Raw genomic sequence first — 20,271 nt, forward strand, 5'->3', positions numbered from 1 at the left:
TTAACAATTACTTGTGAAGATAAGATCTTAGTAGAAAAGGCAATTGTTCTAATAGTGTCTGTTTTCAAGTTAACATTTAATGCAATTCCCATAAATATTCCACCAGAATGGTGAATGAAATTATTTTTGGCAAATAGTCACTCTCTCTACTCTCACCTTCATAGGAGGAGTGTACTTTCCACTTCATTGATGTTGGACTTGCCCACGTAACTTGACTTGACCTCATGGTGGGTGAAGTGCACTTTACTCCCCCTTCATTTTGGGCCTCCCTTTGATCAATGGGATGTTAACAGATGTGAGGCCACCAGAAGCTTGCAATGTGCTTTCAAGATTGAACTTAGTCTTTTGTGCTTTTTCCACCATGAGAAGAATATGCCCCAGGTGGCTCAATGGTCATTGGTGAAGAGAGATACATGAAACAGACCAGGACCCAACTTGCAGCTTTGGAACTAAGCACAGCGGATCTCAGCCTGGATGGCAACTGGTCCACAAAAACATGAGCAAGAATAAACAGTTGTTTAAGCCACTGAGTTTGGGTGATTTGTTACACAGCATTATTATGCAAATAGTTTTCTGACACACCCAAGATTTCCCATCTACTTAATAAAATGCTGCTGAAATTCATATAGAGGTGAACTTTTTAAAGATTTCTGAAAAAAGATGAGCAAAAAGAAGTAGGTCTAATACTACACGCAACAATTACATAAAAATAGCATTTACCAAAAAATGTTGATCAATGAAACAAAATAAAGAGCAAAAAAGACCAAATATATAAATATAAATAGATTTGTGTGTATGTATAACAATGGGAGCAATGATATAATAATAATAGTAATAATAATTGTAAAAATAATTATTTGTGACAAGTACTAGATTGTCAGAGCTCACAGGACAATATTTGCAGCATGTCTACCATTCCGGGGGCATGCTGGAAATATTGTCCTGTGAGCTCTGGGAAAGATACCTGAAAGATAGCTAAGTTTCTTCAATCCAATAAATATTATTAAACACTATTGGAAAGAAATAGTTATTGGCAAAATACAACACCATACCAAGCCACCAAAAAGTTATTTACTTTCTACCTTTCCTTCCTAAGAATATCACAAATAATTTACCTTGCAAAAAACTTGGGCTGCATTGCAATAGAAAAAACTGTTATAGTGGGTAAGTATAGATGAAAGAGATTAGAAAGCCACACTGACTTGCACAGCTGTTCCTGGGGAATCTTTGAAGAACTTGTACTTCTTAAAGAGGACAGGAATTATTTCTAGAATACTCGCTATTTTCCCTGCCAAAATATTTATTGTATTAAATACAGAATATTAAAACAGTGATGTATTCACAATGCATGTATCTTATACATCCCTGCCCTACAGAGCTAGATTAGTATATTTCAAATTTTTTCAATTCACCTTCTCCTATGGTCTTCTCCATCTCAGTCAATGACAATTCCAACCTTCCAGATGCACAGGTCAAAAACCTAAATACCTTTTTTAAAAGCAAACCTTCCTGTGTCCAAGTGTTCTCATTGTTCAATTCCCACCTATGAGTGAGAACATGTGGTGTCTGGCACATGTATACATATGTAACAAATCTGCACGTTGTGCACATGTATCCTAGAACTTAAAGTATAATAATATATATATGTGAAAAATTAAAAAAATGAAAATGCAATAATTAATATAAAAAGCAAACCTTATATTTTGGAATAGTTTCAGATTTATTTAAAAGTTGAGAAGATAGAATAGTTACCATATAGCCCACACCCAGTTTCTCCATTATCAACATCTCGTATAGTATAATACATTTGTTACAATTATTATTAACTCAAGTCCATACTTTATTCTTACTTCGTTTTGATCTAATGTCTTTTTTTCTGTTCAGGAGCCCATCCAGGATACCACATTGCATTTAGTTGTCATGTTTCCTTAGGACACTCTTGGCTGTGGGGGTTTCTCTGACTTGCCTCGTTTTTGATAACCTTAACAGTTTAGAGGAGTTGTCGTCATGTGTTCTGTAGAACGGCCCTCAATATTTATTTGTCTGATATTTATCTCATGATTAAACAGGCTTATGGGATTTGGGGAAGACGGCCTCAGTGGTAAAGTGTCGGTTTCATCACATCATACCAAGGGTACATACTACCAACACCATTTGTCACTATTGATGTTAACCTTGATCACTTAGCTGAGATAGTGTTTGTCAGCCTTTCCACCATAGTTACTATTTATTCTCCTTTCCATATTGTAGTCCTATTAAGGGAGTCACTAGGAGAAACCCACACTTAAGGAATGGGAGAATATTCACTTTTTAAAGTATTCCAAACAATATATTTATCTAAACATTTTAAATCCTATTTTTTAAAAGATAGTGAAAGTTCTAGAGTGTTTCACAGATATACATTGCTTAAAAAATACTTCTTCAGCCGGGCATAGTGGATCACGCCTGTAATCCCAGCACTCTGGGAGGCCGAGGTGGGCGGATCAGGCTCAGGAGTTCGAGACCACCTTGGGCAACATGGTGAAACCCTGTCTTTACTAAAACACAAAAAATAAGCCGGGCATGGTGGTGCACACCTGTTATCCCAACTACTCGGGAGGCTGAGGCACGAGAATCACTTGAGCCTGGGAGGTAGAGGTTGTAGTCAGCCAAGATCATGCCACTGCACTCCAGCTTGGGCTACAGAATGAGACTCCATTTCAAAAAAAAAAAAAAAAAAAATCTAGTAATAAATACAATATATGCTCATTGTAGAAAATTTGGAAAACATGTTTTTTAAAAAAATTCTAAAATTTACAACCCAGATATAGACCATCACAGTTAATATTTTGAAGTATTATCTCCAAACTTTCTATGACTACATTTAAAGAGTTAAAATAATCTTTCACATGTTATTCTACCTTCCTTATTAACACTTAACATTATGAAAAAATTTTATTTATTCCTAGGCAAAAAGTGTTTTCTTTTTTACAATTTCAGAGCCTAGCACAGTGCATTGCATGTAGTAAATTCAACAAATGGGATCCCATTAACTTACTGACTTCATGAATTGGCACTCTGTGAAACCATTTAAAGGAATTTGTTGACTAGAATAATCTTAGGTTCTTGTTTTGCCATGCAGGACAATGAAAGACACTAGCATAGAATCAATACTTTGGGGGCCTCGAAAAATTAGTTAAATCAATAAAATAGTATGTACTCCGTAAGAGCTAAAAAAGAAAATGGCACATAAAATACTTAACACAGTGACTGTCATTTAACCTAACCACTGAGGTATTACAATTTTATTTATTTATAGTCATTATATTCAATTATTTTTCAGAGATATTTTATTTTTGCTAGAACTTTGCTTCCCATGTGTTTTATTCATTCTTAATCATTTTTATAGTCTGTGTTTGACACAGGCCCACAATCCCTTATCCAAAATCATTTGAACCAGGTATACTTTGGGATTCGTAAATGTTCATACTTGAAGAAAACAACAGAGCAAATACACAAATACACATATTATGAAACACCACAGCAGGGTATTTCTAGAGGTAATTTTGTATTTTTACAAAATACAAAAATACAAAACACAAAAATTAGCTGGGCATGGTGGCAGGCACCTGTAATCCCAGCTACTTGGGAGGCTGAGGCAGGAGAATCGCTTGAGCCCAGGAGGTGGAAGTTGCAGTGAGCCGAGATCGTGCCACTGAACTCCAGCCTAAGTGATAGAGCAAGACTCCATCTCAATAAATGAATAATAATCTATTTATTAAATACTTGGCAAATGCCTATTAGTCAGATGACTCAGTTAACCAGACATACCATTTCCCAAACTTGCGGGGGTGGGGGGGCGGATAACATTTGATATAAAAGCATATAGTTATTTCTGAAATAAAATATTCTGTAATGGCTATCTTTCTTTTGTGAATAAGCCTTTGTAAGTCTACTCTGAAAAATGAGAACTCACAATTTGATGCCATCTACCTAGTGACAAATTACCTTTTAGACATTAAATGTAACTGTTTAATTGAAATTACTTGAATGTTCACTATTCTTAAGAACAGTGAAATGAGTCTCTTGTGTAAGATGGTTACTCAGCCATCATCATTGTAGGCTGCAATGCAAACACCTTCTAGGTGGTATTGTTCCAGGATACTCCTAACTTGGGTCCACGTTGTTCTCTTCTTTGGTGAACCCCAATTTTAACACTTCTTTAAATTACAGTTCATTACTGATCCTTAGCACAATGTCTGGAACAGAATAAGCACTTGTTAAAATATTTGGTGATTGACTAATATTTACAGTTAATACCAATCGCCATTTGATGAAAGCTTTTTGCACTAGTCACTCTGCCAGGCCATCAGCTTGAGAAGAGCTATAGAAAAACTCTCTACATCAGGACATGAGTTCTATCATCTTTTTCAACCCTCAAATCAAGGTATTTGTGATAGATACGCTGTTTTGTTTTCCTTTGCTTGTCACAAATGAGGTAATTTGATATTTGAATTTCTAATAGGCCCCTTTCAAGTGCATTAACAAGATAGTTGGCAAATGGGGACTTTTCTACCTAAGGTTCTGTAATAAATAAAATTGTGGTGCATCTTTCTGAGGAACCATTTACTACATTAAAACTGATGATAATAATGGATTTTTCATCAATAAAAAATGTGATTTGTAAAGTGAAAATCAATCTAGTTTGACTGCTGATGCCTCACAGCAATAGAGAAATTTTCATCTAACAATTGTAATAAAACTATATGATTTATCAGTTGAGTACCACTAGCAATTAGGGTAGTAATCAGTCTTGTCCAGCCATTTTCTGGCATTATAACCTTGGGAAATCGACCTTCATTTTTCTACCACAAAAGGATAAGCTAGTTTACTAAGCAATATGCACCTAAGCAGAAAGATAGACAGCGTTCACCCCTTGCAGACACCTGAACTGACTGATGGATGTGACTTGTGTTTGGCCCCCCAGCAGGTTTGAGAGTGCAGATTTGGAAAGATCACTCCTCTCCTCCTTCAGATGGCACCTTGTTTAAAGATGAGTTAGTGAACATTTGGTGGTGGCGGCTGTAAAATAACTACAATATATCAGCTAGGACTTTTTTGGTTGCAAGTAACAAAAACAGTTCAAACCAGTAAAAGTAAAAAGAAGACAAATATATTGGCTTATACATCCAAACCACTGGGGGATGGGAGGGGAGGCTGCCTTCAAGAATTGAGCTCAGGACCTGAAGTGTTGTCTGGGTCTTCACATTAGCCTTGCAACTTGTTTCTGCTTCTCTCAGTGTCTTTGTCTCATTCTCTCTTGGGAACACAGCTACTGACATCCAGAGAATCACATCCCAACGGCTTTACCACCAGAGAAAAGGGGGCCTTTCCTGCCAGTGTGTCCCAGAAAAACATAATAAAATTTGAGAAGGCTTCAGAATGGCTCATCTTGGGCCATGTGCCCACCTCTCAACCAATCACTTGATTGACCAATCACTAGCCTGACTTTTCTGCTCACCCTTGTGGTCAAAAGAAAGGGCCACCTTCTCTAATAAACGGAAGATGGAGAGTAGACAACCACAAGAGGCACAATATACACCTACCTGACTATATATATATATATAATGGTGTGTATGTGTGTGTATATATATATACCATTTTACAGCATTTACACACCATTTTACATACCATTCACATACCATTTTAATGTGTAACATAGTATGTTGTATATATTCTATGTATGTTTGTATTTAAGCAGCTAGAACTTGATCTGTGAACATGTATGCATGTATATGTTGCATGCATGCATACATGTATATATTTTCCATATACTTGTATATACTGATTCATAACTATGAATGGATATATATATTGCATGTATGTATTACTCCTATGTCTAAATAGGAGTGTGGTCTTTCCATAATCCCACTCACATTCCTAGATCATAATTATGCAATGAATGCATTTTCCATCTTCTTCTATATTCCAGAGTAAGTTCCAGCCAGGTTGACCTATGTATTACCTGTACATGTACCAGACTTCCTTCTCTGGAAGTCAGAGGATCGCAGAGGCCTGGGCAGCACTTCAGGGGCCCCTTGGAAATGGGGAGTTGTGTCCATGTCAGGGGTACACAGAGAAAAGTATTATTAGAAGTGACCCCCTACATAGTATGCAGGGCAGTAGGGCCAAGGTAAGAGCACTGCAAGACTAGATAACCAGCCAAACGGAAAGAAGAGCCACACTATTAGGACTAAAGGTATTGAATCCAGAGAAAGGTATGAAATGCCTCCACCAAGTGTGAGGCAATGATGATTACCAGCATAGACATTACGGGTTTACTGTAGCTTTCCATGTAGTGTCCTTGGCCTACCGGGAGTCATAGGGGCTGAAGGAAAATGCACAATACATATTCTGAACCTTTGCTTTATTACCCAACTCTACTTTCTCTTCTTCCTCTGCCCCATCCAAATCCTTCTCCAAAGCACATGCCTCACCTCTCCCACAAAAGCGTCCTGGAATTATTGCAACCCACAATGGCATCTGTCCTTCTCATCTGGCACTCAGTCATAGATTGTCTTGAGATATGGTCATTGATTGAGAGTTGCTAATTCACTACCAGACTGAGAAATATAGCCATCTCTTCTCCACTCAAAAAATATATCCTTTCATACTTGAGAAAAATGATAAATTATCCTTAAAATGACAAATCCAATACGTACGTGTCAAATTCATTTGGGAGTAAGAGCATGGCACAGACATGGTGGTAGCGGTGGGGCTGTCAGAACAAAGGATGAAATCAATGAGGAGGGTGGTAAAAAGTCACAAAGTTTTGATTTATTATATGTTAATTTAGCTGTTCCCTTTTGTATAACAATTAATAGTCAAATTTTATTTTGCTTTACGATTACATAAATGGGAATGTTTGGATTTTAATTAACAATTAAATTGATCAGTTTAAAACTTTTGGAACATACATTTGCATATAATTGCTCTCAATATACTTATGTAAAACCCAAAGCCTCTATTACCAAATATAGAAAACCTATTCGTGTCAGCTTTAGTTACATGTGTACATTTATTTAAATGTGTGGAGTGTGTGCTTTTATCGCCAAGAAAGTCAGCTCTCTTCCTTAATTGTTACTATCACCATAATTTGGGAAATTCTATTGCAACATCAATATGTTATGCACATCTTTAATTAGGCTAGTGCGGCCTGTCTGTCACAGCAACTGATCCTAAATATTCCTATTTAGTCTACTTGAGGTTTTAAAACGTTCTCATTTTATAAAGATGCATACTTCAGACTCATTAAATTATTGAGTAAGTCAGTATGTAGCCCTGCACTTGTTTCCTTTGTTCTGGAAATCTTGCACCTGTTCACTTGGCACATTTCAGGCACCCAGGGAAAGGGAACCCTTCCCCAAATACCAGAAATCCTCTGTAGCCCCAGCATCTTAAGGGAAAGACCCTATCATGTCTAAGGAAGACATCTGTCACCCTCACTGATTATCAGAAAGATCTGGCCTTGGCATCCTATTGATCACCTGAGCTGGATCCTTTCATCTAGCAGTAAATGCACATAAACTGCAGGTTGCTTGCTCTAAGCAATGTCTTTACACCAGGTCACACAACAAAAAAGACAACACAATGACTGAGTCCATGATAGGTAACTACAAACAGAACCTAGCCTGCAGTTCATTTTCTCCTTCTTCCCAAAAATCTGCGATAATCTCAACAGGAGATAGCAAGATTACCTTGAACCAAGCCCTGGACTACCTTAGTCCTTTATACTTTCTCTGTCTGCTACAATTAATAATTTAAAATAAATAGTACTTGTTTCAAGAAGAAAATAGGGTTTTAGGATATTGTCAAGCACATTTGTGTTTTTAATTATTTTTCTGGAAAAACACATGGGTGACATATGCTTTTTACCATATCCAAAGCCAGTTGATAATACAGTAATTCTGCCATAATGCTATAGGTGGAATCTCCACATTGTCATTTTTAAAATGGGGGATTGCATTATAGACACAGCAATGACACAGCAGGGAGGTGAGGGCAGGTCTGTTGCAAAATCTAAATCACTCCTGATCCAAGCTTTGGTTTGAAATCATGGTTGCCATCAGCTTAAACATGTGTTGATGAGAAATTTGGGGCTCTGTGGCCAGCGACGACTTTCAGAAGTTCAGCACTCACTCAGTTAGTTGGCACTCATTTTTCTTTCTTGCTTCTCAAGACTTCCCCTCCCCCATAGAAAAGAACCTTAGCTTACACTGGTTGAGAAAGTGAAGGGGAGACTGGGTAAAGAGTTAAAGCCAATCACCAACTCCGTTATGTTTAGATCATCATTATTACAGTGGGAGGAATATTTTGATCTTTCTATTTAACCCCTTTATAATAGTCATCACAGTTTTCACATGCTCTTTTTTATGGGTCTGTATCAGGGAAAAAAATAAACAGCTTGAAATATAAGCAAAACCACATCTCTCCTGTGTTCCTTTTAATTTTTGTATTTCCCCTGGGAACAGATTATTTTTTAAAAAAACAGATTAATTGATAAAATGAAGCGGAGCTTAAACTGGGTATAATTTACTATATGTGGGGCCTTCAGGGCAGGCTGTCATAGATTCACAAACCATCTATATTTTCACTTGTGCCAATCCAAAGGGACCAGAGTCATCTGTTTTTAAAAGATAACTAAAGAATCAGATTTTGCCCCTAAGCAACCCTACATGCCACAGTGTCCACTAGACATTTGACCTAATTCTGCTGCCTCCCACTCCACTTTTCTTTAGACAGTAGTAAAGAGACATTCTTTCTTGTAATTATTTTAGCTCATAAAATCTATGACTAGTTACAGCCACTTCTGGCCAAGCTGAAGCATCAGGCAGTAAACCCATCATCAACAGCCACAGTGTTTGCAGATGCTCTAGGTCTGGAAATCACTGCTGGCATGCCTGCATATTTAAAAAAATCCTAAGAAGTTTAGTAATTTCCAGAAACCATATGCATTTAAGGGGAAAGAAACTTCTGAGAAAACTTTAAGGGCCAAGATCTTGAAATAAGTAGATCAGCTTGGTGATCACCTGACTCAGTTCAACTAAGCCTATTGACCTTCTGAGAATTAGAATAGAATGAATAGGGACATAGTGTGTGATAATCTCTGAAGCATGGTTTTGTGGTCACTATTTAAGCTATTTGCCCTAGAACACTGAACTCACCACCTATCATTTCAGCTATATTACTTTGGCTCTTGAAAGCTTTATCATACCGTGTCTCTTATTTAATGTGACCATTTCTGCAACAGATTGCACCTGAGGACATTATGGTGAGAACAAATGCACAATCATTTGGGAGTAAGAGCATGGCACAGACCTGGTGGTGGGTGGGACTGTCAGAACAAAGGATGAAATCAACGAGAAGGGTGGTAAAACATCACAAAGTTTTTATTTCCTCCCAACTTAGCCTAGAACTACTTGAATTTAGGAGAAAATCTGTCATTCCCTTTGAGTGTTCTAATGTTTTCAACTTTCATGCAAAATTTTCTGCTCTATCACCTGCATTCATGTTGCAACGTGGGGTCTATCATGCATAGACCAGAACTAGAGAAATAAGTTGCCTATGTGTCTGTTAGTCTTTATATAAAATCAAATTGCCTATTTCAAATATTCCTAGTTTGCTTTAGATAGCTTAATATCCCATTGCTTCTTTTTAGTTATTTCTTGCTGCTGAATTAGGTGAATTGCTTTGTATGATTCCTTGCCCATGGTAAATGGTAAATAGACATCCTTCCTGGGATCAGAATATATTTTGAATTTTTAAATAAAATATGCAAGTCCAAAAACCATAAATTTATACTTAATAAATGGACTGTGAACATCTGTGTAACCTCCAACAGGATCAAGAGATAGTATATTGCTAAATCCCCAGAAACCCATTCTGATCACAAGCTGCCCACTCCTCTCAGAGGTAACCGCTAGACCCTCTTTCATGATAGTAATTGCCTTGCTTTTTTTTTTCCCTTTTTTAGTTTACCATTGTATATGTCCCTAAGCAACATTATTTGGTTTTGTCTCTTCCTGTGACCCATAAACGGAATCACATTGTGTACTTTGCTTTATCTTCCATGTGGTCACATATACTTGCAGTTTCTTCATCGTCATTGCTGTATGGTATTCCAGTGTATGTGGCACGACTTTAATTCATTCTCCTGCTCATCAATATTTAGGTATATTCTAGGTTCTGGCTACTAGGAAAAATGCTGCTACAATGTTCTGTCCATGCCTTCCAGTGCACAGGTTCATGAGCACCTCTAGTGTAGATATCCACGACTAGAAATGCTTGGGCATGCAGCATGTAAATCTTCAACTTTGCTCAATACAACAGTGGAGCTGTTTTTTCCAAAGTGGGTATTACAATTTTACTCCCACTACAACTATACAATAGTATCTGTTGTTCCACATCCTTGTCAACACTTGGTATTGTCAGACTTCTTAATTTTTTGCCAATCTGGCATTTTGTGTATATTAGTATCTCCTTGTGATTTTTAAATTTTTTTCTCATTGTGGTTTTAATTTGTAAAACCATGATTACTAATGAGATTGAGAACCCCTACATGTGTTTATTCCCCCAAGTTCAGGATCTTTAAAATGTACATATAAATTCTGGTACTCTGGACTTTGATAATTTCATGTTATTCATGCTGAACACTTTATGCCATACTGGAAAGTACAGAGAAAACAAAAGCAATTCATTCATTGAATAGCAATTTGGAGCTGGGAACCTCATATACTTCGACTTATTTTATCCTCAAAATAATTTTGCTAGGCTGATGTTGTTATCCTTATTTTGCAAATAAGGAAATTAACGCTGTGAGGTTAAGGAAGTTACCCGAAAGCAAATATACTGCTTAAGTTCGTTAAATGTTAGAACTGACTCTCAAACCATGCCTGTGTGCTTTCAAAGCCCAAATTCTTTCAGGTAACTATGTTTTCTCCTAAGAAATAACCTTTGCAAGAGCAAAATAATATTCAATATTCTTTTGTAAAATCATTGTATTAAAAACTACATCAAAATAATTTCAAAGATAGCCCAGTTAATAGAACAAATTAAGTAACGGCATCCATAGGTCAGTTTTTCCTTTCACACTCCAAAATCAAATTCATTAATATTTAAAGAAATGAAAGGGTCTTTGATATTTGACGGGATTTCCCATATGAGAATACTTCATGAGACATTTTAGTCACATGTTTCATTTTCAGCCTGTGACAGGCACTTGTGAATTGATTAACACCATATAGTAGAGTTATAGAATATTAAATGAAAGCCAGAAATAAAAGTAACAAAAGACGAGGGTAAGACAAACTCTCCTCAAAGAGATACATTTTTATATAGGTAATCAATTTATTAGGACATTCAACAAATTCAAGCAATAGACCTTTTTAAAAAATTAATTTAAAACCAATTAGAGGATAAATATCAAAGATCCTAAGAATTTATGTTATTAATGGTGCTTTTTTCAACTATAAAATTCTAATAAAGGCCTGTAAATCCTGCAGATGCAGAAACAATTTTCAAAGAACCAAATTAACCAGAAGCAATGACTCAGATATGAGACTGCCTACAAAAGGGGGTAGACCAAGCTTAGCATCCTCCCAGAATGCTAAGAATAACTCTCAGGACAGGAGTAGCATTCCATGCATGACTCTACCCTCTAGTATCTTTACAAAATGACCTTTTGATGGGAGCTGATCCAAGACTCTCCCTAGTAATGTAGACACACTGGTAGCTTGTACCTTTGTTACCAACAATTTCACACAGGCTTGGACTTTGTGTCTCTGAATATTAAACTCACATTCATCCAACTCCATAGAAATGAATAGTGAAAACAATTTTATTAAGCACTTCTATATACGTCACATATTTTGTGAGGTTCATTATTTTTATTTTACTTTATGAGACAAATGCTCGCTTGCAAAAGTGCTAGCATAGTGTGCACTTTCTAGTTGTCAATATACCTCCATCCTCTCCTGTACTACCAATTGGCTACAAAGATTTAAAGGTTCTGTGATTACAGGATTTACACGATTTTAACCCCTTTAAATTTGAAAACTCTTTAAATCCCATTATCTCTGCAGCCACTGCAAATTTTAAAATCAGCTTGGCCTTTTCTAGCTCCAGGTCTAAGGATTACAGAGTTTTAAGGAGTATAAATGCATTTTTGAAGTTCTATAAAGAGCTCTCCCCAACCAGCTGACCTACAGGAAATCAAGCCAGCCAGTTCTCCAGCTGGTAACTGCTGATCAGAGCTTCTAAATGGAGAGATATGTACGTTGTGCCACAAACCACCAGGAAAACAAGTAATTGCTTCCTTGACTCCACATGAAGCCAGTGAATCAGAAGATTTAATGTAGGAGGGGTGGCAGATTTAGACATTTGTCAGTAAATGTCTAAGAATAATAAGACAGAAGATGTTGTCAGGGACCCAAGCAAGCTCTCCGGGGCAGAGAGAGTAAGTTCAGTGAGTTGGAAGCCCTCTGGTACCTAAAGAAAAGCCATTACCATGGATACTCTCCAACTGCTAGGTGACCCTCTGGGATCTTACCTCTTGTGTCTTCACATTTATGTATCCATAGTGAGTTCGAAGGGGCCGCCTGTATGTGTAGGAGAATGGTATCCACTTTGTACCAGGTTGTCCAAAGCAGTTCAGTAGCAATGGGAAATTCACTTCATTTACAAGACGCACAACCAGCAGGAAAAGGAACGCTGCTATGAAGCTCACAGCAATCACAGACTTTCTCTACAAAACATTAAAAAAACAAAAAGAAGAATGGATGACTTTCAACCAAAGGCAGTCACAGAAGGAGGTTCCTTTATTCCTCTCTTTTTCTTTTATAGGGGTCAAAGGATTCTGTCATTCAGCATATTTTACCTGGAAATGGAAAATAATTATTTGGTGACCAAATTGTCCTAGTGTGCTGGGCTGCTAAGAGCAAGCAGAGCTGCTTTCTTGAACTCTTCCATTGCATCTCCACCCTTCCTTATCTCACCATATTCCTTGTAAACTCCTATTCAGTTTGCAAAACCCAAATCAGACATTTCCAACGACAGGAAACCTTTTCTAATTGCTCAATCCCCTCCTCACCACCATGCTTTGACCCCCAACCTATCCACTCTAACAGAGGTAAAGTCCCATCCCTCCCATACTTTAAAGACACTTCTATTGTTGTACTTTTTCACTGTGTAATTATTTATGTGATTTTCCTACATGGATTTGTGAGTTCTTAGAGAACTGGAATGTACTGTGTCATCTTGATCTCTGTATCCCAGGCTCTTAACATGGTACCTTACATATTACAGGCATTCAAAGAACATTTAAGTGAAACAAATGAATGAATAAATAAATGAATGAATGGATGTTCATATTCTTGTAGACACAGTATCATTATCACTCATTCTTCTGTTTCTGCATCTAGCACCCTGTGTGAGTAGGAGGAAACTCTGCCTGTGCTATAGGATTTGCAAAAGTAAGATTCAAAAAACTAACAAGAGGAAAAAAAAATTATGCCAAGCAGCAGAACATTCCTCTAAATGTGCTGCCATGGAAGAAAAGCAGGAACAACTGCATCTGATTGAGATGAGAGAAAGCAAAGATATCTTTGAAATTGAGCTTGATAAAATGCATGTGTTTTAATTGACAGATATGTGTGAATAGAGCTTTCCAGAGAGAGGAAACAGCATGCAGTCAAGAATACATAGAGTTACTCATAGGCATACAGTAGTTTGTCTTACTGGAGCACAAAGAGGGAGAAAAAGCTGGAAACACAAATGATAACTTTATGCTGAATTGCCTCAGATATCAAGCTAATACACCTATACTGAGTTTGCTAGGTGATGGAAAGCCAAAAGAAATTTTGTTTTGTTAAAGGGGACAGCTGGCCACATAAATGTCTTCTTCTGAGAAATGTCTGTTCATATCCTTTGCCCACTTTTTGATGGGGCTATTTTTTTTTTTTAAATTTGTTTAAGTTCTTCGTAGATTCTGGATATTAGTCCTTTTTCGAATGGATAGATTACAAAAATTTTCTACCATTCTGTAGGTTGCCTATTCACTCTGATGATAGTTTCTTTTGCTGTGCAGAAGCTCTTTAGTTTAATTAGATCCCATTTGTCTATTTTGGCTTTTGTTGCCATTGCTTTTGGTGTTTTAGTTATGAAGTCTTTGCTCATGCCTATGTCCTGAATGATACTGTTTTCTTCTAGGGTTTTTATGGTTTTAGGTCTTATGTTTAAGTCTTTAATCCATCTTAATTTTTGTATAAGGTGTAAGGAAGGGGTCCAGTTTCAGTTTTCTCCATATGGGTAGCCAATTTTCCCAACACCATTTGTTAAGTAAGGAATCCTTTCCCCATTGCTTGTTTTTGTCAGGTTTGTCAAAGATCAGATGGTTGTAGATGTGTGGCATTATTTCTGAGGCCTCTGTTCTGTTCCATTTGTCTATATATCTGTTTTGGCTGAAGCCAACAAACATATGAAAAAAAGGTCATCATCACTATTCATCAGAGAAGTGCAAATCAAAACCACAGTGAGAAACCATCTCACACCAGTTAGAATGGCAATCATTAAAAAGTCAGGAAACAACAGATGCTGGAGAGGACATGCAGAAATAGGAATGCTTTTACACTGTTGGTGGGAGTGTAAATTAGTTCAACCATTGTGGAAGACAGTGTGGCGATTCCTCAAGAATCTAGAACCAGAAATACCATTTGACCCAGCAATCCCATTACTGGGTATATAACCAAAGGATTATAAATCATTCTGCTATAAACACACATGCACACCTATGTTTATTGCAGCACCATTCACAATAGCAAAGACCTGGAACCAATCCCAATGCCCATCGATGATAGACTGGATAAAGAAAATGTGGCACATATACATTATGGAATACTACACAGCCATAAAAAAGGATGAGTTCATGTCCTTTGCAGGGACATGGATGAAGCTGGAAACCATCATTCTCAGCAAACTAACATGGGAACGGAAAACCAAACCCCACATGTTCTCACTCATAAGTGGGAGTTGAACAATGAGAACACATGGACATAGGGAGGGGAACATCACACACCGGGGCCTGTCAGGGAGTTGTGGGGCTAGGAGAGGGAGAGCATTAGGACAAATACCTTATGTAGGTGACGGGTTGATGAGTGCAGCAAACCACCATGGCACATGTATATCTGTGTAAAAAACCTGTCCGTTCTACACATGTATCCCAGAACTTAAAGTATAATTTTTTAAAAAAGAAAAAAAGGGGGGGAAGTTATGAGTTATAATCAAACATCAGTGTTTAAGATGCTTTGGAGCAGGGAGAGAGTATAGGTAGGCAGTGACTAGTCAGGAGGCTATCCCAATTGCCTAGGACAGAGGTAATGAGGGATGAAAACTAGGACAGAAGAAGAAGAAATAACAAGGTGGAAAAAGATATGAGAAACTTGATTTAAGTGACAGAAATAGAACTTGGGCTACTGACAGGACAGAGGCGGCTGATGGAAAATTCAGAGATTCCTCAGATTTGGGGTCCATGTGATGGCAATATTATGGGTCATATCAGGAGAAACCAGAGTTGTCAGAGCAGGAACTGACATAAAATAGTAAAACTATAAAGCCCTTGGTTTTCTAATTTTCAGCGACTGTCAAGGAGTCAGGTGGAAGGTAAGTCTAGAGCAAGAAGGAGGACCGCTGAAGCCATGAAGTGCCGGGTAAAGACACAATAAAATATTCTTTCATATAGTTGGGCTGGGCCCCCTGATTCTTCTTCGAACTTAAGGAAAGCCACATAACTGTCTGAGAAAGACCAAAATGTTTATTGTTGTTGCATTTTCAGCTTACCACTACCCGCTAGAATTAGTTCTTTTTTGCTCTTCGCAGACTCTCCCAGGGAAGTCAAGAAACCTGAAGGCAGTTCCTGTATCCTCCCAGGGCCAGGGCCAGGGTCACAGCCTCTGTATGGGCAGTGGAACCAGCCCCCAGGAGTCAGCGATACCCAAAGTCAGTCTTGCTTCTTGCTCACCTCCCATAATTTGGAAAAGCCCCAGCCCTCTGTCTCGCCAGCCTAATTTTCCAATCACCTGAAAGTCCCTTGAGCTCTGCCTCCTCAACACCCCTTATCTCACCACTAACTACCACAGCCTTACCTCATTTAACCTTCTAATCATGAAAAACTGTTTTAATTTGCTCCTCTGTGGAATCATTATGTCCACAACATTGCAATGTGTCAAGGTAACAGTTTAATGAAGTGATGGATCTTACAAGTTTAAAGGGACATAGACCAGAACAGATGGCTAAATAAAAGCAAAGAGGCCAGTCACCCATTAAGTAAACAGGTAAGAACCTTTTTCTTAATCGTCATTTGGTAGCTTGTTGCAAAATAGCAGCTTGCTTTGAAGGAGACCCAGATGGGATTTGTGCTTTTGCTTATTCAGAGCCCAGCACGGCTCTCTGGTTCTCTTGGTTGCTACATTGCATTGCATGGCTGGGGGTTTGGGGACAAAGATGTGGATAGCCTTTCTGAATCCACTGTTGTGTGCAACAACACATACATAATGCATACATGAGAGAAAAATAAGTCAACCATTTTGAGAGAAATTTCAAAACAGGATTAAATAGCAGTTGTAAAAGCCTGCTCCCTGGCAACCCATGTCTGCCTCTCATGTTCTATCAAAGGGAACCAAGTAATGAGCACAGAGAGGGTGAAGGGAGCAACCAGGGAGCAGAAGCCAGACACCCTCTCTTCTGTGTGCCACTGGGAGTGGTATTCTGCGGTGGACAGAGGTTCCTTCTGCAGCTCAGGCCCCCAGCTCAGTTTCTGTTACATTGCCCGGGTTTGATTCTTTGCCCTTCTTCTTGTTTAGCATGAAAGTGTTCTCATAGTGCTAGTATGAAATCACTCTGAAATTCCACTAGAAAAGGCATACCTTCAAGTACACTGTGTGCTCCAGATGACAAGTACAACAGAATACAATGCACATGTGCCTTCTTCTAGTAGTCACTTCCACCAGATCGTGACCTCAATCTTCAGCAACTACAATGAAAACCACGGATGAGACAGAAGCCTACACATCGCTGAATGCAATGAGAATGTGTGTGTGTCGTAGGGATGTGGGAGGTGGGGAAGTGAACAAAGTACTAATATGCATGATATACATGCATGTGTCACACGTATATCATGCAATGCATACTAAAGAATTTACATCTTCAAGCCACAATCGCTCATTGAGTCCATACTCTGTGTAGATTTGGCTAGGTGCTGAAAAAACTGAGATAAAACCATAAAAGACACACCATGCTTCCAAAGAGTCACAACTTACTGCAGCTGGCCAGTAAATAGAACACTATAATACCAGATGTCAAATGATGCTAATGTGGGTATACACAGGGTGCTGTGGGAGGCCAGAAGAAGGGTGAGTATAGGAGGAACAGTTCAGGGAATATTTGTCTGGGGTGGTGATATTCCAACAGAGTCCTGAGGACCGCAGGGGCCTCGCCAAGAGAAGATGTGAAGGGCATTCCAGGCAGAGGGATTAACAGTTTGAAAGGCCATTTATTTGGTCAGAAACCTTCAAGTCATTTGGTCAGAAGAATACATAGACTCTAAGTGGTAGGAGATGATGCTAGACAGAGTTAAAATCATAAAACAAAATATAATAAGCCAAATAAATGAAGTTGGATGCAATCAACTGTCCTGTCTATCCTACATTAGGATAATGAAAGGATAAATGTATATAAAAGTGCAATGTTTTGTAATTCTAAAATATTCTCCACTTTCCAAAAAAGTAAAAACCTATCAATCACTTCATTTTATTTGAATTACCATTTAACACACGACAATGCCTTGTTTCAAGTTGTTTGACTTATTCCATCAATAAATGTATTCCATCTATGGCTTGTTCTAGTAACTGTTTTGAGTCCATCAACACTTAGCAAATTAGAAGACTCTACCTGTTTACACATGTGTTCTACGTCTAATGATTTATTTATGGAAGTGATTGCTGCTGCCTTTATTGAAGTAGTCAGAACATCCTTTAGATTTAACAACCACCAATTAGATTAAACAACAGTAAGTACATGTCAGTTTATAATGTATGACACTCGGCTCAACAAATTTTTCACACTGCAAAAAAATGACATATATGCAATATAAACAGTCATTCCCCTAGGATCAGAAGCATAAATATTAAGTGATACAATGGGTGGAAAATGCAGAACACAGTACCAGGCACATAATGAGCTCTCGAGAAACAAAAGCTATTATGATATAACTACTGATTGTTACAGCCTCAGTGAACATTAGCCAGTGTCGAGCACTGGTCAGACCATATGAAATGCATAAGAACTAGAGATATTTTTTTCTTAAATATTCCAAGCAGCTGCAAACCCTTGAACTGTTCAGTGTAACTTATCCATATAAGTTCTGAGAAAATGTCACTGTGCCCAAATAGATCTGATGAATTGCTTTAGGGAAAGCTTTCTCCTTCTTTGTTCTTCATTTTGGGCGAGTCTGAAGGGGCCTTTAACAGCTGAGACATTTAGAATTTAATCCCCTCTGTGCTGCAAAAATATGCATCAAAAATGTGGCATTCTAGCTGCTTGCTCTTTAGAGTGGGAATATCATTTATCAGACTTCATAGCAGAAATACCTATTCCAAAATAAAATCCACACAGAATCCATTATTTTGGGAGAGAACACAAGTGCAAAGATCCGGACCTAGCAAATTTGCAATCTATATTAATATGTATATGTTTTTATTCTTTCTACTGTAGAAGTAATCTTTAACCACAAAATAAAATCTTTAACTTTTAATCCAGTCTATTGCTAGATGTTTTTGTTTTCTTTTTCCTAAATTATAACCAATGGTATAAAGTTGTGTTTTTTATTTAAATATTGTTTAATGACCAAGTATTCACTAATGTGAAAAGGCATACGCTTTTGTTCACATGCTGTCATTTATTCAATAATAAATATTAAGGACAATGTCAACTGTGTTATGTGTATCAGTGCTCAGTCACTTCACACATTGATGAGTCCCTACCCATTGCTTCTTTGTGATTTTATCAAATGCTAATTCTTCTCCCACATAAAAAATTGTCTCATCAATATGTTATAGTTCTATTTTGTGCCACTGACCAAGTTCCAAATCTAATTCTCTCTGAATGCAATAAAGCTTCTTTCCATTTGCACAAAGTTGAAGTAGCAAAGCACAGAGTATATAAATAAAATCTTCATTTTATTTCATCGTTGAATCAAAAATCTGGGTGTATCCTGCTTATTAAACTATAGTGAACTCTAGGAAAAACCCCACTAATTTGTTAGGTGTATGGGGAAGTAAAGAAGGCCCGAGGCTCCCATGTTCTCATAATCAGAACTAAACCTTTGGATTAAATTTATATGTGTCTATCTGTCCAGCCACACTGAGAGACGTTGCTTTCTGGGCTCTTCATTCTATGTACTCAATATCAGTCTTCCGCTCTGTCTTGTGAAAATCCTTGCTTTCTTTCTTCTCTATAAAGAGAGATATACTGAATCATATGCTAAAGAGACTGAATGAGATAAACTTGTTTTTCATAATTTTACAAAAGGAAACAAACTCAGTGAATATAGCCATGATTATTTTTATGTCATGTTGTAGCAGTTTAAAAATCCAGTCAGGCCAGAAAAACCTAAATCTACTCCCCGAATAAAATGAGAAAATGTGCAGGCATGTTAAAAACTCAATGAGTTTTTTTTTATTATAATTTAAGAATAGGTGTTAGAAAGTTCAGTGTAACCTCTTGTCATGTCATCTGATATATTCATAATGCTCATGTTAACTTGAACTTCTCAATAATGTCTGCACCCCCCCCCAAAAAAAAAAACTCCTTTGGGAAAAAAGTTCCTCAGGAAATGTTGCTACCTATAATTTTTCTCTAGGACTGGCTTTTTGCACAGAAGAATTTATTACAGTGGTACCCATGGAAACTCTGTTGCCTTGATTTTTGTTTGTTGGATTTGTAATTCTTACTGGACTATAACCATGTCTGAAGGTGACATACTGACATGTGCTCTAAATTCTTAAAGTAGATTACCATGTTGAAGGCGTCCTATTACTTTTAAACTTTTTTTTAACTACCAACGTTTTGTTGTTTAGTTGTGTCTTTGTTGAATAAAAGGGTCATTGGATTGTGGAGCTGAAAGAGGAAGACATACTCATTCCATCAGGTTGGTTCCTACAAACTGCCTACAATAAGAGTCTA

At 37.5% G+C, this 20,271-nt stretch overlaps 1 protein-coding gene across 4 annotated transcripts in view; it reads right to left on the reverse strand.

Moving 5' to 3' along the window:
- ST6GALNAC3 (ST6 N-acetylgalactosaminide alpha-2,6-sialyltransferase 3) overlaps nucleotides 1-20,271 on the reverse strand; it is a 578,393-nt gene that overhangs the window by 311,281 nt on the left and 246,841 nt on the right. For 3 of the 4 annotated variants that reach the window (XM_032155552.2, XM_032155553.2, XM_058439652.1), the window contains exon 2: nucleotides 12,587-12,781. In XM_032155552.2, the coding sequence (XP_032011443.1) occupies nucleotides 12,587-12,781 (195 nt within the window). Of the gene's footprint in view, nucleotides 1-12,586; nucleotides 12,782-16,955; nucleotides 17,010-20,271 lie in introns of those variants that run through there. The other variant, XM_058439653.1, reaches the window with a different exon arrangement.

This window comes from Hylobates moloch, unplaced genomic scaffold, assembly GCF_009828535.3.
Source record: "Hylobates moloch isolate HMO894 unplaced genomic scaffold, HMol_V3 SCAFFOLD_5, whole genome shotgun sequence".
Classification (NCBI taxonomy): Eukaryota; Metazoa; Chordata; class Mammalia; order Primates; family Hylobatidae; genus Hylobates; species Hylobates moloch.